The following is a 22095-nucleotide window of genomic DNA, read 5'->3' on the forward strand; positions in this document are numbered from 1 at the left end:
TGGAGAAGATGATGGAATTCACCAGTGTGTCTTGGTACTCCCGCATTTTTCGCTCCCGGTTCAACGGTGTGATGAGGCTTTCTACATTGTCCCGGTAGCGAGGATCGAGGAGGGTGAACACCCAATAATCAGACATGTTGAGAATGTGGGAGATGCGGCGGTCGTTTCTCAGGCACTGCAGCATGTAATCCAGCATGTGCTGCAGACTGCCAACTGGCCAAGAAATGCTGTCCCCTGCTGGAGGCGTGATCTCTGCCCGCTCGTCATCACCCCACCCTCGCTGTACACACTGAGTACTGGACAATTGTGTAACTCCCTCCTCTGGACGGATGTCTTCCTCCTCCATTGACTCCTCCTCATCCTCCTCACAAAGTGTCCCCTGCCTACTCGTTTGTGAGGAACCACGTGGCGCTGACTGTCCAGAAGATGATGGAAATGGTGAATCCTCATCCTCCACCTCTTCCATAACATCATCCTTTAGCGCTTGCAGTGATTTTTCAAGCAGGCAGATAACGGGGACAGTCATGCTGTCTAGTGCATCATCTGCACTCGCCATCCGCGTGGAATAATTGAAGGGACGCAAAACCTGGCAGACGTCCTTCATAGTGGCCCACTCTGTGGTTGTGAAGTCTGAACGGCGCCGAGTGCGACTTCTTTGCGCCTGATGCAGCTGGTACTCCATTACAGCTTGCTGCTGCTCACACAACCGCTCCAACATATGTAACGTGGAATTCCACCTGGTAGGTAGGTCACATATGATGCGATGTTCCGGCAGGCGGTGTCGGCGCTGCAGAGCCACAATGCGCGCTTTTGCCGTGCTGGAACGCCGCAAGTGAGCACACTCTAGGCGGACCTTGTGCAGCCGTGCATCAAGATCCGGATAGTCCCTCAAAAAACTCTGCACGACCAAATTGAGCACATGTGCCAGACATGGGATGTGAGTGAGGTTGCCGAGGCCCAGAGCTGCCACCAGATTTCGGCCATTATCACACACTACCATGCCTGGCTGGAGATTCGCTGGCACAAACCACACATCGCTCTCCTGCTTGATGGCATTCCAGAGCTCCTGCGCTGTGTGGCTTCGATTCCCCAAAGAAATTAATTTCAAGACGGCCTGTTGACGTTTGGCCACGGCTGTGCTCATGTCGGTCGTAACAGGTAAACGTTCATCACGGGTCCATGTGGAGGTGGACTGTGACGGCTCCTGCAGCGATGATTCTGAGGAACTGGTGTAAGAGGAGGAGTCAATGCGTACAGAATGGATTCCTGCAATCCTTGGAGTGGGCAGGACACGTCCTGCGCCACTCGCACGATCTGTACCCGGCTCAACAACATTAACTCAATGGGCAGTGAGGGAAAGGTATCGCCCCTGTCCATGTTGACTGGTCCACGCATCGGTGGTGAGGTGGACCTTGCTACTGACGGCATTCAGTAGCGCGTGTTTTATGTGTCCCTCCACATGCTTGTGCAGGGCAGGGACAGCTTGCCTGCTGAAGTAAAAGCGGCTGGGCACAATGTACTGTGGGACTGCCAATGACATCAAGTCACGGAAGCTGTCAGTCTCCACCAGCCTGAATGACAGCATTTCCAGTGACAGAAGTTTGGCAATGCCTGCAGTCAGAGCCTGTGCTCGTGGGTGGTTTGACGAGAAAGGCCGCCTTTTCTCCCATGCCTGTACTACCGATGGCTGTAGACTGGGCTGGGAGTGTGTGGATGACTGGGAAAGTGGTGCTGCGGGTGGAATTACAGCGGGTCTCTGGACAACAGGGCCAGAGGTTCTTCCACGGCAATCCTGGGAGGAAGCTGAACCAGCTGCGTGTGAGCTGGAGGAAGAGGCAACACGAGCTGAAGAGGTGGTAGCTGCCGCTGTTGGTTGGCCTAGCTCTTCAGTGTGTTTTTCTAACTCCGCCGCGTGCCTGTTGCGCACATGTTTCCACATGTTGGAGGTATTGAGGTTGCTGACATTTCGACCTCTTTTGACTTTGTGATGACACACCTTGCATTTGACATAGCAAATGTCATCTGCAACTGTGTCAAAAAAGGGCCAGACACTGCAAGTCTTGGGAGTGCCCTTTTTGGCTTTTGGAACAGACATGCTCCTAACGGGTGCCAAAGTGGAGGCTACAGGCTGCGCAGTCTTCCCCCTCCCTCTACCTCTTTGGCCCGTTCTAGGAATCTCTTCCTCGGAGCTGCTCCCACCACCTTCCTGTCCCTCACGCCACGATGGGTCAAGGACCTTATCATCTACACTACCCTCTGCCACCAACTGCTCCTCCTGGGTAGTCTCAGCAGCAGAGCACGCACCAGAAAGTGGCACCTGAGTGTCATCATCAGCGGATGCGGCCTGCAATGTGGTGACCGGAGGCACTGGCCCACCCGCCTCTTCAGAGGAAGAGAGAAAAAGCTGTTGGGCATCACTGCACCCTGCCTCTTCTTCCATTTCTCCAATGCTGCTTGGCTGGCCCCCTGTTTCCAAGCCAAGAGATTCAGAGAACAGAAGTAGAGACGGCTCCTGTCCTGGGCTCTCTGTCTGCCTGGGCAATTTGGCAGGTGGTGAAGAAACAGATGGCTGCTCTCCAGTGCTCTGTGTCTGAGAGGATGTGGCACTAATTGAAGTCGATGCGTTATCTGCCATCCATCCGACAACGGCTTCAATTTGTTCTTCACGCAGCAGCGGTGTACGGCGCTCTATGACAAAGCTGCGCATGAAGGACTGTTCCCTGGTGAAACTGGGTGCTGGTGAGTCACCGGTGCCCGCAGCAGGCACAGAATCCCCACGTCCTCTCCCTGCTCCGCGCCCATGCCCACGTGCCTTACTCACTGCCTTCTTCATCTTGGTTGACTGATAAAGATAAGCAGAAAAGTACTAACGGCTTTGTGTGCTTATTCCTGAACAGCTCCTAACAGGTATAAGAAACACTAATTTTCTAAAGTGTGGACTAGACTTTAATATGAGCTAATGTGGCCTACACAAATGTAAAGTGGTGTCACTGGTGTGTTTGGTGAACTTTATTATTTATTTATTTTTTGGGGGCTGAACTGACAACAGAGAGAGCTGCAGTCACACGGAGACCGTGCAGACAGCCGTAAATGGCGCTGCAAGGCCCAAAAACCCTCCTCTACGTTATCCTATGTAGTGTTTTTCCACAAGTTAGCTGGAGACGGGTGGAAAGACACTAATAGGAATTTTTTGAAAAAATGTGCAGCAGCCTGCACTACTTAAAACAAAAGGAAAATTGATTTTACGGTATGACGCAGTGAAGAACCCTGACCTGGAGACAACCAGGCTATGGCCGCTCACAGACCACAGGGCGAGCTGCAGTCACACAGAGACCGTGCAGACAGCCGTAAACGGCGCTGCAAGGCCCAAAAACCCTCCTCTACGTTATCCTATGTAGTGTTTTTCCACAAGTTAGCTGGATACGGGTGGAAATACACTAATAGGATTTTTTTTAAAAAATGAGCAGCAGACTACACTACTTGAAAAAAAAAAAAAAAAAGAACAGTATGAGGCAATGAACCACCCTCCCTGAACTGAATACAACCAGCTATGGATGGCCTATGGCTGCACTCAGACTAGAGAGTGGGCTGCACTCATACACACACACACAGAGAGACCTTGCAGATCACTGTGAAAACAGCGCTACAAGGCAAAAGCAAGGTGATTAGTAGGTGAACACAGCGGTTGCTAAATTAGCCTTTGAAAAGCACAAAGAAGCAAATCGCTATCTCTAAACTGGCCCTCAGTCAGCAAACAGCGTCCTGTCACTAACTGAATTCACAGCAGAGTGAGCGCAAAATGGCGCCAGCGACTTTTAAACTGCATCATGACATCATTTCAGCAGCCAATCACAGCCTTGCCAGTAGTTTCATGCCCTCCATGCTGAACAGGATGTGCCCACACTTGGAATCATTCTCATTGGCTGATTTCGTACAAATTTGTGCAGTTTGAATCCTGGGAACTTCCGATTCCGGTATCCGATACGCGGCAAGTATCGGATCTCGGTATCGGAATTCCGATACCGCTAAGTATCGGCCGATACCTGATACTTGCGGTATCGGAATGCTAAACACTAGAGAGAAGCTGACTGGGTTGGAACAAGGCAACATCCTGTGTCAGAGGGTGTTGCAGGGGAAGATTCAGGGGGGTCCCTGTCAGGGGTGGGATCCTGACAGAGGCCTAGCGAACAGAGAGAACGTTACGGGACCGCGCCTACACTTCATCGCGGCGGTACCCCAAGAAAGGACAAGAAGAGAGGTTTATTGTGCTGAGTGAGAAACGAGATCGATGCAACAAGGAGAAACACCAGTAGGAGTCGTGCTGTAAGACGAGGCAACATCCTACTGAGGCGCGTAGCCGGTGGCCGGAACGCCGAGGAAGTATAGAGCTCCTGGCCTTACTTCGAACCTACGGCAGGACAGTCAGTTATAGGTGGGCTGTCTCACTCAAATCACCTAAGAAGACATAGGGGGCAACAACTGGAGAGGGGCGACACTAGGGTCCCGGAAGAGCTCCGAGCCTACCCGTCATACGGGTGCGTCCTAGCCATATCATCTGGGGGACGAAGCAGAACATCATAATCGAGTTGTGAGGGAACTTCAGAAACAGACACAACAGTTGTGGGGACTATCCCGTAAGCACAGCAGGGGAGGACCACAACACACAAGCGCTAGAAGGCAGGCACAGATTTCCACCTGCAAAGGGAATTCTGGAGGTGCCATCGGACCGGCCGGACTCCCACAGCCCGGTTAACCGTATTCCGGACTGAGGATCCTGAGGCCTTCAGTAAAGAGGTAAAGAGACTGCAACCTGATGTCCTTGTTATTTACTGCGACCTGCACCGCACCACTACATCATCACCACCCACACCTTTCATTGGGTGCCCCTCAGCAGGGTCACGGACCGGGTCTAGCCACCGTGACAACCCCAGGACCAAGACTCAGAGGCCCGGTACCGGGTACCCCTCGACCCTGCGGCCGTGGGGCCGCTACACAGTGATCATATATTATCACCACAAGTGTGTCACAGAATTTTATGCCATTGGGTGGTAAAGAAAAAATAATTACATATTTACCCCCAAAATTTAGTTTTAGCAACATATTTTACGTTTTCACATGGGAAATGCGTAAACATGGCTCTATAAGGGAATTTATCAACAGGTGTATTGACAATTTTGACTCCATGAATGTTTTCCAAAAATAAGCAGCAATAGATGTTGCAGAGTGAAAATTGCAATATCTGTCATTGTAGTGACCATACGTTATAGTACCCAGTACTTTGTTGTACTGGGTACTACACATTGTGCCCAGCTCTTGCTTCTGGAAACATGGACCTCATAAATTAAGTGGGCTCTCATCACTATGGAACTACCAACTGTTAATACTAAATGTGGTTTAGGCACACTATGGGGCTCAGAAGGGAGAAGAAGAGCATTAAAATTTGGTAGTGCAGAATTTGCTGGATTTCTTTTGGGAGGTGAGGATCCATTTTGCTATTCCATTGTCCTTTGTGCTACTAGTAACGTGGCCCCTATATTTGCATTGACAGATGACGGACTTGAGTGGGGACATGCCACTGAATGGCCGGAGGCCATTTTCCTGAAGCCCAGCCCTGAGAAATCAATGTACAGAGCAGTGACTCCGCTCCTGCATTACTGCCGACATTTTCTTGAAGCTCAGGGGCCCACAAACTCTCATTACCGTGACAGCCTCCTCCTTCCAGCCCAGGGCCCGCAGCATCTGCCCTCTTCATGCAGCAGCAACCCAACCTCCTGGTTAGCCTGCTCCATCGTGGCCGTGCCCACAGTGAGCTACATTCAGACTATAAGATGCACCCCCATTTTCCTCAAAAATTTGGAGGTAAAAAGTGCATGTTATAATCTGAAAAAAACAGTAGTTATACTTTCTGTATTGTCCTGTTTGTATATGGATATGCATTAACAACACAGTCAATAATACTTCTTTGTTAGTGGGTAAATGGACAAGCTTATAACTGCTAGTATGTAATGTGTGTCATATTATTTATATTGGAAATACAATTCAGAGTATGCAACTGCATCTTGTTTGTGAATGAATAAACATGGATATAGAATAATGTTTCCTTTTTATTACATATTCACACATTTATTTCCAAGCTTCACATTGTAATAAGCTCTGTAAAGCTACTTTTTACAATATTATGTTTATATATGTTTGTTTATTTTTATTGATTCCAGCTTAATTTTAATATTTAATGTGAAATCTTTTTCTTACCTTTGCACCAAGGGTTGAAGAGTATGTAAGTGTCAGCGTCAGACTTTCTAGGTGTTCTCAGTATTCCATAAGGAGTCAATACAGCAATATACAGGCGGAATTTGCCTATGATGCAATTTGGGGTAGACAATATTGATAGAGTGACAGAGTTGTAATCATTGAGAATAATTTTTGCTCCCCATTTTCCTTCTTCCAGCTCTTCCACAATTGGAATTGGTATATATGTGCCTTTGCTTTGTTGTGGGTATCGTCCTTAAAGACAAAAATATTATAAAAATTGAGCTTAATTTTTTTTAAATACTGAAAAGGCATTTTCCAAAATATAAGATAGCAGAAACAACAAAAGAAATTAAATAACCTGTTTGCTTATATGAGATATACAATGAATCAGCAACACAGCTATTGGCGATGTAAAGTCACACCTTAGACCTAGGTCCTAAATAACATTGTACAATTATAGTGAGAATGCTGATATATTAGCGGAGACAATGAATCTGCTTTTCTCCAATACAAAATCTATAACATGGCTTCGAATCGGGGCAGACATATCATTGGTGCAACCTGTGCAGTTGCACATGGGCCCAAGAGGTAAGGGAGCCCATTTCCACCTCCAAAGCAGGTGGAATTGTGCATTATAATGAGCCTATATATTGTTACTGCACAGGGGTCCTTTTTTTTGGTGTCCTCCAAGGCTCCAACTATCACATTTATCTTATAGAATAAGCCTCCACATTTAGGCTGAGGATCCTATGGGCCTTTTTGTGCTTCAAGACAATGATATGACCACAACCTCAGTACCCTGCTTCCCATATAGTTATTTTTCTGGACAGTGCTATCTTACAATACTTAAGAGTTTGCCTTCCTTGATATGATTTGGTGGTTCTAGAAGTGTTAAATGGCTATGCTTTGGACTGATAATCACCTATCCTGGCACCAGCGCCTGGTGTTGCTCCATTCTCATATGGACACCTCCTATTTGGTGCAGTTCACAGTTACTTGAACTCCTTTAACATCATCACGAAAGGTCTCTTACGGCGACTCAGACAACTGTGTGCCGTCTGAATATTCAGCCAGCTTTGCATTCAGTTAATATGTGCACTTCAGGTATTTTTCTTTACCATACATTTATTTTAGCTTGCTAGTCATTACATTAGTGAACTCCTGCTTGTTTTATAAAATCTATATGCTCAGAACTGCAGTTAGCCATTCATCTGCTATAAGCTTGAAAAATTCTTCTCTGCAAATACCAATACTGTTTACATTGTTATGATGCCACTTGTTAATCACTACAGCCTGTGGTTATCCATTCATTTTCTGATTGTATACGTCCGTGCCATTGACCATTAGTTTGCTGATAGCGTACCTCTGACATTAACCATTTGATTGCTGCAATTTGTGAACTGAATATTTAATTGCAGAGTCCTTTGTATAGACAACCTCCTGGATTTGTGTCTTCTGGTGTGCCTGCACCACTTGTCACCCTACTATCCTGCAGTCCCTGCTTTCCTTGTTCACGTGCTGCCTTGCAATTGCTGCCTACTGTGCCATCACCTTTAGTCTGTGTTGCTCAACTTGATCTATGGCTTTATCGAATCCATTTCACCAGGTGAGCTCATAACAGTAACAATAAAGAATTGCCAAATTTACCTCACAGAGGTTTATCATAATCAGAAATATTGAAAGTACCAACCATCTGTTAGGGGTCGAGTTCCAGCCTCTGCACAGAAGGAATCTCAGGCCATCTCCTCTGCAGTCTCCCATTCTTCTCTTGCCGCAGTGGAGCCTGCTCAGCGGAGACGTCGGTCCCAGCGTCTCGCTCAGTCTGACTCTGTACAAAGGGTTACTGCTGCTTTTCCAGCTTCTGCCATTGAAGCCAGTGCTAGGCAGCAGCGAGCAGATGCTTTTTCCCTTCTGAGCATGCCCAGGGTAAGATCTCTCATTGGAGATCGAGGGTCACATGCTTAGATACTGCAGCAAAACCCATTGGTTCTCCAGGAAGGTCCTGAAGTTCCTCAGGCTCTGTGGCAGCTTCTCATTGGTCCTTCTAGGAAGGTCCTGTACTTGCTGCAGCTATAAAAGGTTCGCATGGCCATGCTAGTATCAAATCTAAGTTATGTGCTTTGCGCCTGTGTGGTTACGTTTGTATGTAATCAGGGACCCGGCTGAAATAAGCCCCTAGAATACCGGCTCCTCCGGTGAGTAGCTTGTATGTTTGCGTAACCACCAACTGCTATCTGCTTGGCAGTCGCTGTGTACTCCTGTGAGGTTAACAGGACACAGTGCTTTCTTTAGGCGACTCTGTGAAGTAACAGAGTTCGCTTCTACCACCATATAGGGCCGCCATTTGCCAGCAGCAGGTTCTCTCCTGCACGGTGGACCCCGGGCTGCGAACGCTCCAAATAACAACTCTCTATTTACTCGGTGCGTTCCGCCAGCCCTAACACCATCTCACCTTTACATACTAATAATACAAGCCGACTTTTGGAATAGGCTTCCAAGCTGAATTACCTTGAGGTTATATTGTTTGTTTCTAAAGTATTATGGCTACATTTAGAGTAATTAATAGTTGATTAGTTTTAATCTCTCTAGGTCTCCTTGTCAGTCTATCAACTTAAGTACATAGTTGCAAGTTGTCTATTTTTCACTTGTCTACATTTTAGTCTTGTACAAATACTATATGGCAATGAACTTCATTATGAGGAAGGGTTTTTTTCATGTTTTCTCTAAATATTTGCCTTCAGATCACAATTATTTAGAAACAATTATCGATTAAGATGAAGATTTGATTGGGCTCCCTGACCATATTCAAACATATTCATACCTGTAGTAATGCTCTGCCTTCACAAAATAGACCAAAATAACAAGAACAACTTACAACTAAGAACACAAGCAAAACAATCTCTTATCAGAAATCAGACATAGCATTCAGAATTTACATGTAAATAATTATTAATAATAATATTACTTTCTCTATTTAATAATTAATGAATGGCTAAATATTATTTACCATGATAGCATCTAGCTAAAGGTGAGCGGGAACACTGTGGCAGATCCTTCCAATATTGCGGAGACAAAAACAAGGAGAAAGCCAGCATCATTCAACCTGTGTGTGGGAACTTGTCCTTAAACCAAACTTTGGACTAAACAATCAAGCCTGCTGGTACCAGGTGCTCACAAAATAAGATGCAAACATGTATAACATGTAACATGTAACATGTAAACATGTATATAGGAAGAAAAAGTAGCGGCACTTACCAGTCCTTTAAAATCCAATGTCTTTATTCAGAAAAACATATTTAAAACTGGCTGCAGAAAGGGAAGGAGCACATGTGCGGGACAATGATCATTTCACACTTTCCTGCTCTTTTACTGGTCCTAGAATCATGCAAGGACTAGTGTTGAGCATTCCGATACCGCAAGTATCGGGTATCAGCCGATACTTGCGGTATCGGAATTCCGATACCGAGATCCGATACTTTTGTGGTATCGGGAATCGGAATCGGAAGTTCCCAGTGTATGGTTCCCAGGGTCTGAAGGAGAGGAAACTCTCCTTCAGGCCCTGGGATCCATATCCATGTAAAAAATAAAGAATTAAAATAAAAAATAGGGATATACTCACCCTCTGACGCGCCCTGGTAGTAACCGGCAGCCTGCTTTGCTTAAAATGAGCGCGTTCAGCACCTTCCATGACGTCACGGCTTCTGATTGGTCGCGTGCCGCTCATGTGACCGCCACGCGACCAATCACAAGCCGTGACGTCATTCTCAGGTCCTATATTCCTAATTCTAGGAATTTAGGACCTGAGAATGATGTCACGGCTTGTGATTGGTCGCCTGGCGGTCACATGAGCGGCACGCGACCAATCAGAAGCCGTGACGTCATGGAAGGCCCTAAACGCGCTCATTTTAAGCAAAGAAGGCTGCCGGTTAACAGCGGTGAGGTGCAGGGGCCTCCGGAGAGGTGAGTATATCAATATTTTTTATTTTTATTCTTTATTTTACACATTAATATGGATCCCAGGGCCTGAAGGAGAGTTTCCTCTCCTTCAGACCCTGGGAACCATCAGGATACCTTCCGATACTTGGTGTCCCATTGACTTGTATTGGTATCGGGTATCGGTATCGGCGATATCTGATACTTTTTGGGTATCGGCCGATACTATCCGATACCGATACTTTCAAGTATCGGACGGTATCACTCAACACTAGCAAGGACCAGTAGAAGATAACAGATGCCTGTGGCGCCTGACAGGTTCTTTTATCTAATAATGTCACCTTTCTTGTTATGTTGTGGTGTCTGCCAAGGTCTCCAGATTGGAATGACAATAACAGCAATGTGTGCAAATTTATTCTTGCGATCTGATGTAGTAGAACTGCTAACAGAGAATCCAAATACCATGTAGAAAAAGGCCCTATATACATTATCCTAATGTCAGTTGAACTTCTTGATATCGACAGGTCTGGCAGACACTAAACTGTTTGGAAACATCAACCAACTTATCATCGGGGGAGATGTTGATTGGGCATGTCCCATTTCAGTCTGTCGATTGCTCTACTCTTCCGTTTAAAGGCCGCCGACAAAGATGTCTGTTGGTGGCCTTCACACATAGAGGATAAAGAACTGCTCCTGTGGGGGGGAAAGACGGCCGACATGGCTGTCGCCTGAATGTTCGACTCAAGCATCATTCAGCAAACAGCCTTATAATGTGTATGGCCAGCTACAGCCTAAGCCTTGCCCTGTTTTTGATTACGTCATACCAATTTAAACATGTATACATCAATTCTCAGTGACATCTTAGAAAAAGATTGATCATTCCTAGGCACCAAATTCTTGTCTGTGACTCTGCGGTACAACTACTCTATATAAATCAAACATCTGTATTGGTAATGTGAAAGTTACATTCAATAGCCCAGTATATTTAGAAACACATTTACGGCATTTATCCATGGTAAGTGGTTATTTCATTCATGATTATATTTGGTGCATTAAAAACTACACATGACCCAATCAATAATGATGGATTTTTAACATTTCTGTTGCACAATGTAGCCTAAAAATAGCTAATACCATTGTGTATATCACTTCCTTCCAGCAGCATCAATATGAATTAGATTAAAGAGACTATGTGTGGATAAAAGGGAAATAAATCATCTCCTTTAGATGTGAAAGAAATATGATATTATGGGATAAAATAACAGCGACTGGATGGAGGATGCCTTATCAGAAGATGAATACAAACTGACTTCAGAAGATAGATGCTAACCAAAATGTAACTTGTCGTCTAAGCATTTTTAAGGAAGTGAGAAAAAAAATTGTGTAAAATTTAATAAAATATGCAAATCATGAATAGTAGGTAGAATGTAATACACATACAATATACTCGTAGGTTGTGACCATGGCATTCCTGTAATATGGGAAAAAACAAGCAATGGTTTTCTTCCAGTTATTGGCTGTGCGCTAGATAGCATGCACATTCCAAGTGTTGCTGGTTAGTCTTAACTGCTTGCCTATACTCCTGTTTGCTTAGACACTTTTTGAGGATCTTGCTCTTATTTTGGAAAAATGTTCTTTTCTTTTTTGTTGGTGTGTTTCTTTTGAATTGAGAAACATGATGGATATTTGAATAAGGTACTAGAGCACCGCAGAGTATGACTATCAAGTATGATTTCATTTATGACTATGAATAATTGTAACATGCCTTTTGTACTGTCCTGCCATATACATGATTTAATGAATTTAAACCTATTAATTATGCTCTCTACCAGCTTGTATTTAAGTTGACTCAGGATTGAAGGATTCAAGTCACATGACCACACAGGATATGACATAAAACTCCAAAATTTGTAATTATTGGGCAATAATGGGGTGGTAGGGAAAAGGCAATGATAGTGGTGGTGGAAAGTGCAATGATGGGGATGGTGGGGGAGAAGGCAATGATGGTGGCAGTGGAAAGGGGGGAAGGAGGCAATGAAGGAAGTGGTGGGGAAGAAGACAATTATGGGGGTGGCGGGGAGTGGGCAATAGTGGGGGTGGTGGGGGAGAAAGCAATAATGGAGGTGGTGGAAAGGGCAATGATGGGGACGGTGGGGGAGAAAGCAATGATGGAGGTGGTGGAAATGACAATGATACATTTTTTTGGTATATGATCCTCAAAAAATTGTGTAAAAATTATCGGTACTATATTGCTCACTCATAGGGCATTACATCTTCTTGGGTATATTTTGTTGTTATTTAAGCCTCAAAAAACTTATTCAAAATTTTATCAGTATTATATTGCTCAGCCATAAACTTTTTTTGTGGTCTTAAGTATATTTCTTTAGTATATAACCCTGAAAAAACTTGTTTAAAAATATATTGATCTTATACTTGTCATCTATAGGGTATTACATCTTCTTGGGTACATTTTGGTGGTATACAACCCTCTAAAAACTTGTTCAAAAATTTAGGCTGCATGCACACGTTGAATAACAGAGACACCTGGAGTGAATAATCCAAGAAAAAATGTACTTTAAAAGTTTTGAACTTTATTACATTACAAAAAGGCACAAAATAAACAAAATTCTATCATGACAAAAAACATTATACAGAAATGGATCAGTAACAAAAAATGTGGGTCTCAAAAAAAAAAAAATATAATGAGGTGGGTACAGCATTCATCACAACATATACAAAGTGCTAGTGCTGCAATGGACAGGTGTATTGTTCGATTAACATTGCTTGGTATTAGTTATGTGCAAGTCCTCAGCAAGCAGGACACATAAAGTCCCATATGCCAGCATAATAACACACTGCTACCTATCTCATAAGTGCAAGAGTGCTCTTACCCATTGTACCTCTTTGAGACACCACACATGTAGCCCCAACGCGTGTGTCGCGATGGCTTTTTCGGGGGGCTACAAAGAAGCCATATATATATTTTTATTTTTTTTTGAGACCCACATTTTTTGTTACTGATCCATTTCTGTAAAATGTTTTTTGTCATGATACAATTTTGTTTATTTTGTGCCTTTTTGTAATGTAATAAAGTTAAAAACTTTCAAAGTACATTTTTTCTTGGATTATTCACTCCAGGTGTCTCTGTTATTCATATTGATGAGGAGCGTCCATATGGGTATTGCCCAAGTCCCAGTTATTCAGGCAGGGATTATATTTAGGATGTTACAGTAATGTATTCTGCTCTGAGTTTTCTGTTTCCTTTGCAGCCACAGGTTGTAGATTTGGTGTGCTTTTTTCGCATCTTTTCTGCGCTGATTTGTGACAAAACCTGAAGCAAAACCTGATGCCAGCAAAGTGAGTGAGAAACCTGAAATGTCATGCACACGTTGAGTATTTTTGACTTGCAAATTTGGTGCAAAAAATAATCTGCAGCATGTCAATTCTCTGGGCATTTTTGATGTGCGTTTTTCACCATTAACTTCAGTTAAATCAATCAAAAATGCAGGCAAAAATGCATGTTTTTGCAGCTCCGTTTTTACTGCTTAGAGATGCAGAAATGGTGCAGAAATTTTACTCATTGTGTGCACATACCCTTATCGGTATATTGCTCACTAATAGACTATTCCATGTTTTGGAGTACATTTCCTTGGTGTATAACCCTCAAAAGTGCATAGCCTTTATGAGTCCAGGAGTACCAATACATGACAATTTGAACAGAATAAGTTTGAAGCCCTCCTTTATGTCTAATATAGGGTGTATATGAGTCCCTTATTTTTGGCAGTTCTTCCTTCCTTCATAAATTACACTGAAATTTCCTATTTTTTCCATCACAAAAACAATTTTGGTTTACTTAAATGATATATATTTTAAATCCTATTTAAATTTTGCTTTATATACAAGTCATTATACAGTATTAGGAGCTATTTCTTGGGATGTTGAACTGCAAGCGACCTACACTTGCTCCAAGCTGTTGTGTTTTCACTATACAGTGGGAGATGGCAAACCATATTCTCAGTGTGGCTACCTTTCTAGTATTAATTGATGACACTTGTGTTTCTGGATGCCATGATTCCTGAGGTAAAGGTGTCAGCCAGAAGATGCTATGGTACGTTCAGCTGACTTGACGATGGGAGCATTGCACCACAGCATCTGTAGATGACGCTGAGGAGCAGACATATAACCAAGTGCGTTTGGAGACTCTGACAATTGTGCATTCAGAAGATACATGGGGGACAGTGAGACACTGTGAGACTGAAAGAAAGTTTGGACTTAGTCAATCACCGAATAGAATGCCTGCAGGCTGTGAGAGACGGGGAAAAATAGAGCCAGTGTGACCATTGTGTGAGGATAGTGGGTTACAGAGAATGAAATAAGTCCTGAAACTTCTAGCCCTCAGAGAGATCATTCTGTAATTGAGAGTTGTACATTGGAAAGATGTACAGACTGGTGAAACTGAGACACAGGAGCAGGAAGTCAGTGACTATTGTCTCAGAGCATTGTTAACGTCCCAAGAAGGTCAATACCAAATTAGCATTGTTCAAAGACTACTCAGAGACTATGGCCACAATTCATTAAGACCGACGATTTTCAATAATGTCTTGAAGAGCCACCTCCAGCTCAAAAACATTTCCAGAATCCATCCTTTCCTCAACCCTAAATCTACTAAAATGGTAGTAAATGCCTTCACCATCTCTCACCTTGACTACAGCAATATCTGCCTCGCTGCTATGACTTTTGTACCTCTGTAATCTGTCCTAAACTTTGCTGCCTGACTAATCTACTTCTCTTCCCTCTATTCCTCCTCTGCTCCCCGCTGCAAATTGCTTCATTGGTTTCCAATTCCGCCTTAATATCCAGTTCAAACTATTGATATTGCCCTACAAAGCCGTTCATAATCTGTCTCCTTTATATATCTCTGAACATATCACCTGATATCTTCCAATACGCAATCTGTGGTCATCCCAATATTTCCTTCTCTCCACATCCTTATATGTTCTTACCCAATCGCCTCCAAACATTCTTCCAAGTATTCACCATTCTATAGAATTCTGCACCCAAACTCAACTAATTATTCACCACATTCGGAACTTTCAGAAGGAACATGAAAACACACCTTTTCAAGAAAGCCTACAGCCTACAATAACCTAAGTCCTCACCACTGGAGCTGTCATTACCACCTGGTCCTACTGTCTCCTTCTCCGTTATCCTATAGACTGTGGGCCAGCAAGGGCAGGGCCCTCACCTTTCCGTACCAGTCTGTGATTGTTAGTTTGTTCACTGTAATTTATATTTTGTGTGTAACCTCTTATGTACAACCCCATGAAATCAATGGTGCTCTAAAAATAAATAATAGTAATGATAAAAAAAATATTGAGGTGCCTGCTGGTGTCAAACACTCCTATTTCATTAAGAGTATCTGAATCAGGAGCACCTCTGAGCGCCTCGTCGCAAATTGTGCTCCAGTCAGAGACTGGAATAAGATTTTTTGCATAAGGAAAGCCACAACTCAAGAATTAGATACCCTTATGTCCTGCTTGTCCTGAAAATGCTGAGAGTCACAAAACGTTTGCACAACTGCTCATTGGGCAGGGAATAGAACTGGAGTGACAGAGGCTTCAGACCTACAATAGCTTTTCAGCCTCATTTGCATTTGATTTAAAATGCTGATTAATCAGTATTGGAGGAATGGACTGGCCATGTAAAGTGTTTGCTGGGCTTGTTTTTGAAAGAATAACATGCACATGTAAATAGTTGGGGGGTAAAATCCTGCTAACAGATTCTCTTTAAATGTACACATTGTGTAAAATGTTAATTAATTTACAAAGTGTATAGTGGAGGAATCTTTAATCAAAAAGCATTCAATTTTGCAGCTTTTCCCAGGAAATATACATCTTCTTGGCTTTACAATCTTAGCATTCAAGAGTTGTGTCACAAGAAGAGAATAATTTGAGAATGGAAAGTACATAGAAAAAGCAGAAAATGGAAATGAATAATACAGCATGATGGTGCCGAATAAATATAATATCCAGAAATCTCTATAGTTGTGGAATATTAGCTCTGGAATAATATGGGGATATAATGTTCTTTTTGAAGGAATATGAAAGTATTGTGTATAGAATTAAATTAGGAGACATTTATCGGTAAAAAGTGTGTTTTGTCTTGAAAGATTGTAATATAGTCAAACAGACATAGAAAAGCAGAAATATAAAGTATTTGTATTGAGAGAAGGGTTGGCTTTATTACACCAATAACTATAGCAGTATATCCATGGAGCAGAATCCAGGGCCACAAACAACACAGTAGTTTCACGGGTCGCAAAGAGAACAGATTTACATATGGCTGTCAGCAGTTTCAAAATTAGTATGTTATTAGTATGAAAATCTCATCCAATCTGCATTCTGATTTTGTAAATATGAAGAGTGCTCCAATGTGTGACATAATTCAGATACTATAAGTCTAGAAGAAAAATCCTCCCCACTGAATGACCAGACGTGTGCACATACTGTACATACAGTACTATGCAAAAGTTATACTGTGCGCTATAAAAGTGCTTATAAAGATAGAATTGTGTATAGTTTGGTTTCGTCATGATTTAGCAAAATGCAAAATGATTGAACAATAGAGAAATATAAAAAAAGCATTTCTTTGCTTGACCACTCTTTGCCTTTATAACAGCATTAATTCTTTAGTTCCATAGGTGCACTTGCACACAGTTTTTAAAGCAGGCTCTTCCAAACATCTTCGAGAATTAACCACAAATCTAATGTAGATGTAGGCTTATGCAAATGTCTGTTCATGTAATGCCAGACATACAGATGTTGACATCAGAACTCTGTGAGGGTCATTTAATCACTTTCAGGACTTCTTCATCTCCTAGAAGTTCAAAATACTTGAGATTGGCAATGTTATTCAATGAGGCAATGCTCTGCATGACAAAAAAACAGCAGCATGCCGTGATTTCACTCGAAACAGTGCAAGAAAATAATTGCATGCCATACAGACCATCAGTATGGCATCCGATTTTTATGCATACATTACAATTCTGTACCATAAAAAACTGTAAATGGTCCTGTAAATGATTAATAGCTGCTGAGTAGAAAAAACAGACTGCATACAGACTGCAATGCGAGAAAACATCACATAGCACTCAGACCAGTGTTAATCTATCTGGCAGCTTAATTCACAATTTATTTTCTCGGGCGTATTCAGCATGCGTGTTAAATCGCACAGCACTCGGTCCATGCGAGCACTGTCCGATTTTTACGCTCTGGTGTCCTTTGAAAAGCCAGCAATTTATGTTCAGCATACAGTAAAATCATACTGACAGATTAGAATAGAACAGATAGAATAGATATATACACATAGAATACATATATACAGCTCTGGTAAAAATTAAGAGACCACTACAAAATTTTCAGTTTCTCTGATTTTTCTCTTTATAGGTATATTTTTGAGTAAAATGTAAATTGTTCTTTTAGATTAGTCTATAAACTTCTGACAACGTCTCCTAATTTCCAAGCAATAAATTTAGTATTTTTTTTTTAAAAAGGAGAAATGGTCAAATTTAAATCGGTGCTTTCAGACCTCAAATAATGCAAAGAAAACAAGTTCATAATCATTTAGAAACAACAATACTAATGTTTTAACTCAGGAAGAGTTCAGAAATCAATGTTTTCTGGAATAAACATGATTTTTAATCATAGCTTTCACGAGTCTTGGCATGCTTTCCACCAGTCTTTCATAGTGGTTCTGGCACAAAAATTTAAGCAGTACGTCTTCGTTTGATGGCTTGTGACTATCCATCATCCTCTTGATTAGATTCCAGAGCTTTTCAATGGGGTTCAGGTCTGGAGATTGGGCTGCCCATGACAGGGTTTTGATGTGGTGGTCTCTTAATTTTTGCCAGAACTGTATGTATATATATACAGTTATATGAAAAAGTTTGGGCACCCCTATTAATCTTAAGCTTAATGTTTTATAAAAATTGTTTTTTTTGCAACAGCTATTTCAGTTTCATATATCTAATAACTGTTGGACACAGTAATGTTTCTGCCCAAAATTTGACAGGTGCATAAGTATGGGCACCTCACCAGAAAAGTGACATTAATATTTAGTAGATCCTCCTTTTGCAAAAATAACAGCCTCTAGTCGCTTCCTGTAGCTTTTAATGAGTTCCTGGATCCTGGATGAAGGTATTTTTGACCATTCCTCTTTACAAAACAATTCCAGTTCAGTTAAGTTTGATGGTCGCCGAGCATGGACAGCCCTCTTCAAATGATCCCACAGATATTCAATGATATTCAGGTCTGGGGACTGGGATGGCCATTCCAGAACAGTGTAATTGTTCCTCTGCATGAAAGCCTGAGTAGATTAGGAGCGGTGTTTTGGATCATTGTCTTGCTGAAAGATCCATCCCCTGCGTAACTTCAACTTTGTCACTGATTCATGAACATTATTGTCAAGAATCTGCTGATACTGAGAGGAATCCATGCATCCCTCAACTTTAACAAGATTCCCGGTGCCGGCATTGGCCACACAGCCCCAAAGCATGATGGAACCTCCACTAAATTTTACTGTGGGTAGCAAGTGTTTTTCTTGGAATGCTGTGTTTTTTGCCGCCATGCATAACGCCTTTTTGTATGACCAAACAACTCAATCTTGGTTTCATCAGTCCACAGGACCTTCTTCCAAAAAGAAATTGGCTTCTCCAAATGTGCTTTTGCATACCTCAGCCGACTCGGTTTGTGGCGTGCTTGCAGAAATGGCTTCTTTCGCATCACTCTTCCATACAGCTTCTCCTTGTGCAAAGTGCGTTGTATAGTTGCCCGATGCACAGTGACACCATCTGCAGCAAGTTGATGCTGCAGCTCTCTGGAGGTGGTCTGAGGATTGTCCTTGACTGATCTCACCATTCTTCTTCTCTGCCTTTCTGATGTTTTTCTTGGCCTGCCACTTCTGGCCTTAACAAGAACTGTACCTGTGTTCTTCCATTTCCTTACTATGTTCCTCACAGTGGAAATTGACAGGTTAAATCTCTTAGACAGCTTTTTGTATCCTTCCCCTGAACAACTATGTTGAATAATCTTTGTTTTCAGATCATTTGACAGTTGTTTTGAGGAGCCCATGATGCCACTCTTCAGAGGAGATTCAAACAGCAGAACAACTTGCAAGTGGCCACTTTAAGTAGCTTTTCTCATGATTGAATACACCTGGCTATGAAGTTCAAAGCTCAATGAGGTAACAAAACCAAAAAAAGTGCTTTAGTAAGTCAGTAAAAAGTAGGTAGGAGTATTTAAAACAAGAAAATGATAAGGGTGCCTGTTGTGAATTCCGTTCTCGGGCTCCCTCCTGTGGTCATGAGTGGTACTGTGTGAGTTTGTTCTTGGGCTCCCTCTGGTGGCCTTTAGCGATATGGCTGGTCTTGGCTGGGCTCAGCTGTTTCATCTCCTGCTAGGCTGTGCCTATTTAACTCACCTGGACCTTTACTTGTCGCCTGCTGTCGGTGTGTTCAGTCCTGATCCTGTGCTCTCCTGAATATTCCTTGTGACCAGTCTCCTGCTATGAGAAGCTAAGTTTGCTTGTTCAGTTTCTCAGGCTGTGACGAGGCGTCTAGGTTTTCAGGTAACGCTCCACAGCTGCCTTTAGTGTGTTTGGATAGGATCAGGATTGCGGTCAGTATAGCTTCCACATCCCCAGAACTTGTCCTATATATTCAGGGTATATATGTCAGGTCAGTTTGAGATCCTACCACCAGGATCATAACAGTACAGCAGGCCCGAAAGTGTTAATGCAGCAGAAGAGGAAGAAGAGAAATCTTAAGGTCATTTTTTTTTTTGTTTCCTCAACCCTGTGTCTTTTCGTTTGGACCTCCCAACATCATTTGCCATTCATAATGTGTTCCATAGGTCATTGTTGCGGAGATATGTGGTGCCTGTGGTCCCTTCTGTTGATCCTCCTGCTCCGGTCTTGGTCGAGGGGGAGTTGGAATATGTGGTGGAGAAGATCTTGGATTCTCGTATTTCGAGATGGAGGCTTCAGTACTTAGTGAAATGGAAGGGTTATGGTCAGGAGGATAATTCCTGGGTTGTCGCCTCCGATGTCCATGCGGCCGATTTGGTTCGTGCCTTTCATTTGGCTCGTCCTGATCGGCCTGGGAGCTCTGGTGAGGGTTCGGTGACCCCTCCTCAAGGGGGGGTACTGTTGTGAATTCCGTTCTCGGGCTCCCTCCTGTGGTCATGAGTGGTACTGTGTGAGTTTGTTTTTGGGCTCCCTCTGGTGGCCTTTAGCGATATGGCTGGTCTTGGCTGGGCTCAGCTGTTTCATCTCCTGCTAGGCTGTGCCTATTTAACTCACCTGGACCTTTACTTGTCGCCTGCTGTCGGTGTGTTCAGTCCTGATCCTGTGCTCTCCTGAATATTCCTTGTGACCAGTCTCCTGCTATGAGAAGCTAAGTTTGCTTGTTCAGTTTCTCAGGCTGTGACGAGGCGTCTAGGTTTTCAGGTAACGCTCCACAGCTGCCTTTAGTGTGTTTAGATAGGATCAGGATTGCGGTCAGTATAGCTTCCACATCCCCAGAACTTGTCCTATATATTCAGGGTATATGTGTCAGGTCAGTTTGAGATCCTACCACCAGGATCATAACAGGTGCCCATACTTACAAATTTTGTTTGAATGCAGATTGCACATTTTCTGTTAGTACAATAAACCTCATTTCAAGGCAGAAACATTACTATGTCCAACAGTTATTAGATATATGAAACTGAAATAGCTGTTGCAAAAAAAACAATTTTTATAAAACGTTAAGCTTAAGATTAATAGGGGTGCCCAAACTTTTTCATATAACTGTATATATATATATATATATATATATATATATATATAGAGAGAGAGAGAGATGTCATTAACACACATACACACATGGTCAAAATTGTTGGTACCCCTTGTTTAATGAGAGAAAAGCCCACAATGGTCACAGAAATAACTTGAATCTGACAAAAGTAATAATAAATAAAAGATTTATGAAAATGAACAAATGAAAGTCAGACATTGCTTTTCAACAGTGCTCCACAGAATTTTTAAAAGATAAAACTCATGAAATAGTCCTGGACAGAAATGATGGTACCCTTAACTTAATATTTTGTTGCACAACCTTTTGAGGCAATCACTGCAATCAAAAGATTCCTGAAACTTTAAGTGCTTAGTATTGAATCGAAGCGCCCTTTTGAGCTAGTACAGCCATGAGTCTTCTTGGGAATGATGCAACAAGTTTTTCACACCTGGATTTGGGATCCTCTGTCATTCTTCCTTGCAGATCCTCTCCAGTTCCGTCAGGTTGGATGGTGAATGTTGGTGGACAGCCATTTTCAGGTCTCTCCCGAGATGCTAAATTGGGTTTAGGTTATGGCTCTGGCTCGGCAGGTCAAGAATGGTCACACAGTTGTTCTGAAGCTACTTCTTTGTTATTTTAGCTTTGTGCTTAGGGTCATTGTCTTGTTGAAAGGTGAACCTTCGGCCAAGTCTGAGGTCCAGAGCATTCTGGAAGAGGTTTTCATCCAGGATATCTCTGTACTTGGCCACATTCATGTTTCCTTCAATGACAACCAGTCACCCTGTCCCTGCAGCTGAAAAACACCCCCATAGCATGGTGCTGCCACCACCATGTTTCACTGCTGGGATTTTATTGGGCAGGTGATGAGCAGTGCCTGGTTTTCTCCACACATACTGCTTAGAATTATCACCAAAAAGGTCTATCTTCGTGTCATCAGACCAGATCTTATTTCTCATAGTCTGGGAGACCTTCATATGTCTTTTAGCAAACTCTGTGAGGGCATTCATATGTATTGCACTGAGGGGAGGCTTCCGTTGGGCCACTCTGCCATAAAGGCCTGACTGGTGGGGGGCTGAAGT

General features: G+C 42.8%; 1 protein-coding gene across 1 annotated transcript in view; it reads right to left on the bottom strand.

Annotated features, from left to right (window-relative positions):
• F13A1 (coagulation factor XIII A chain) overlaps positions 1-22095 on the bottom strand; it is a 482528-nt gene that overhangs the window by 316130 nt on the left and 144303 nt on the right. Inside the window, exon 4 of the mRNA XM_077269818.1 lies at positions 6253-6504. Within this exon, the coding sequence (XP_077125933.1) occupies positions 6253-6504 (252 nt within the window). The remainder of the gene's footprint in view (positions 1-6252; positions 6505-22095) is intronic.

This window comes from Ranitomeya variabilis, chromosome 6 (assembly GCF_051348905.1).
Source record: "Ranitomeya variabilis isolate aRanVar5 chromosome 6, aRanVar5.hap1, whole genome shotgun sequence".
Classification (NCBI taxonomy): Eukaryota; Metazoa; Chordata; class Amphibia; order Anura; family Dendrobatidae; genus Ranitomeya; species Ranitomeya variabilis.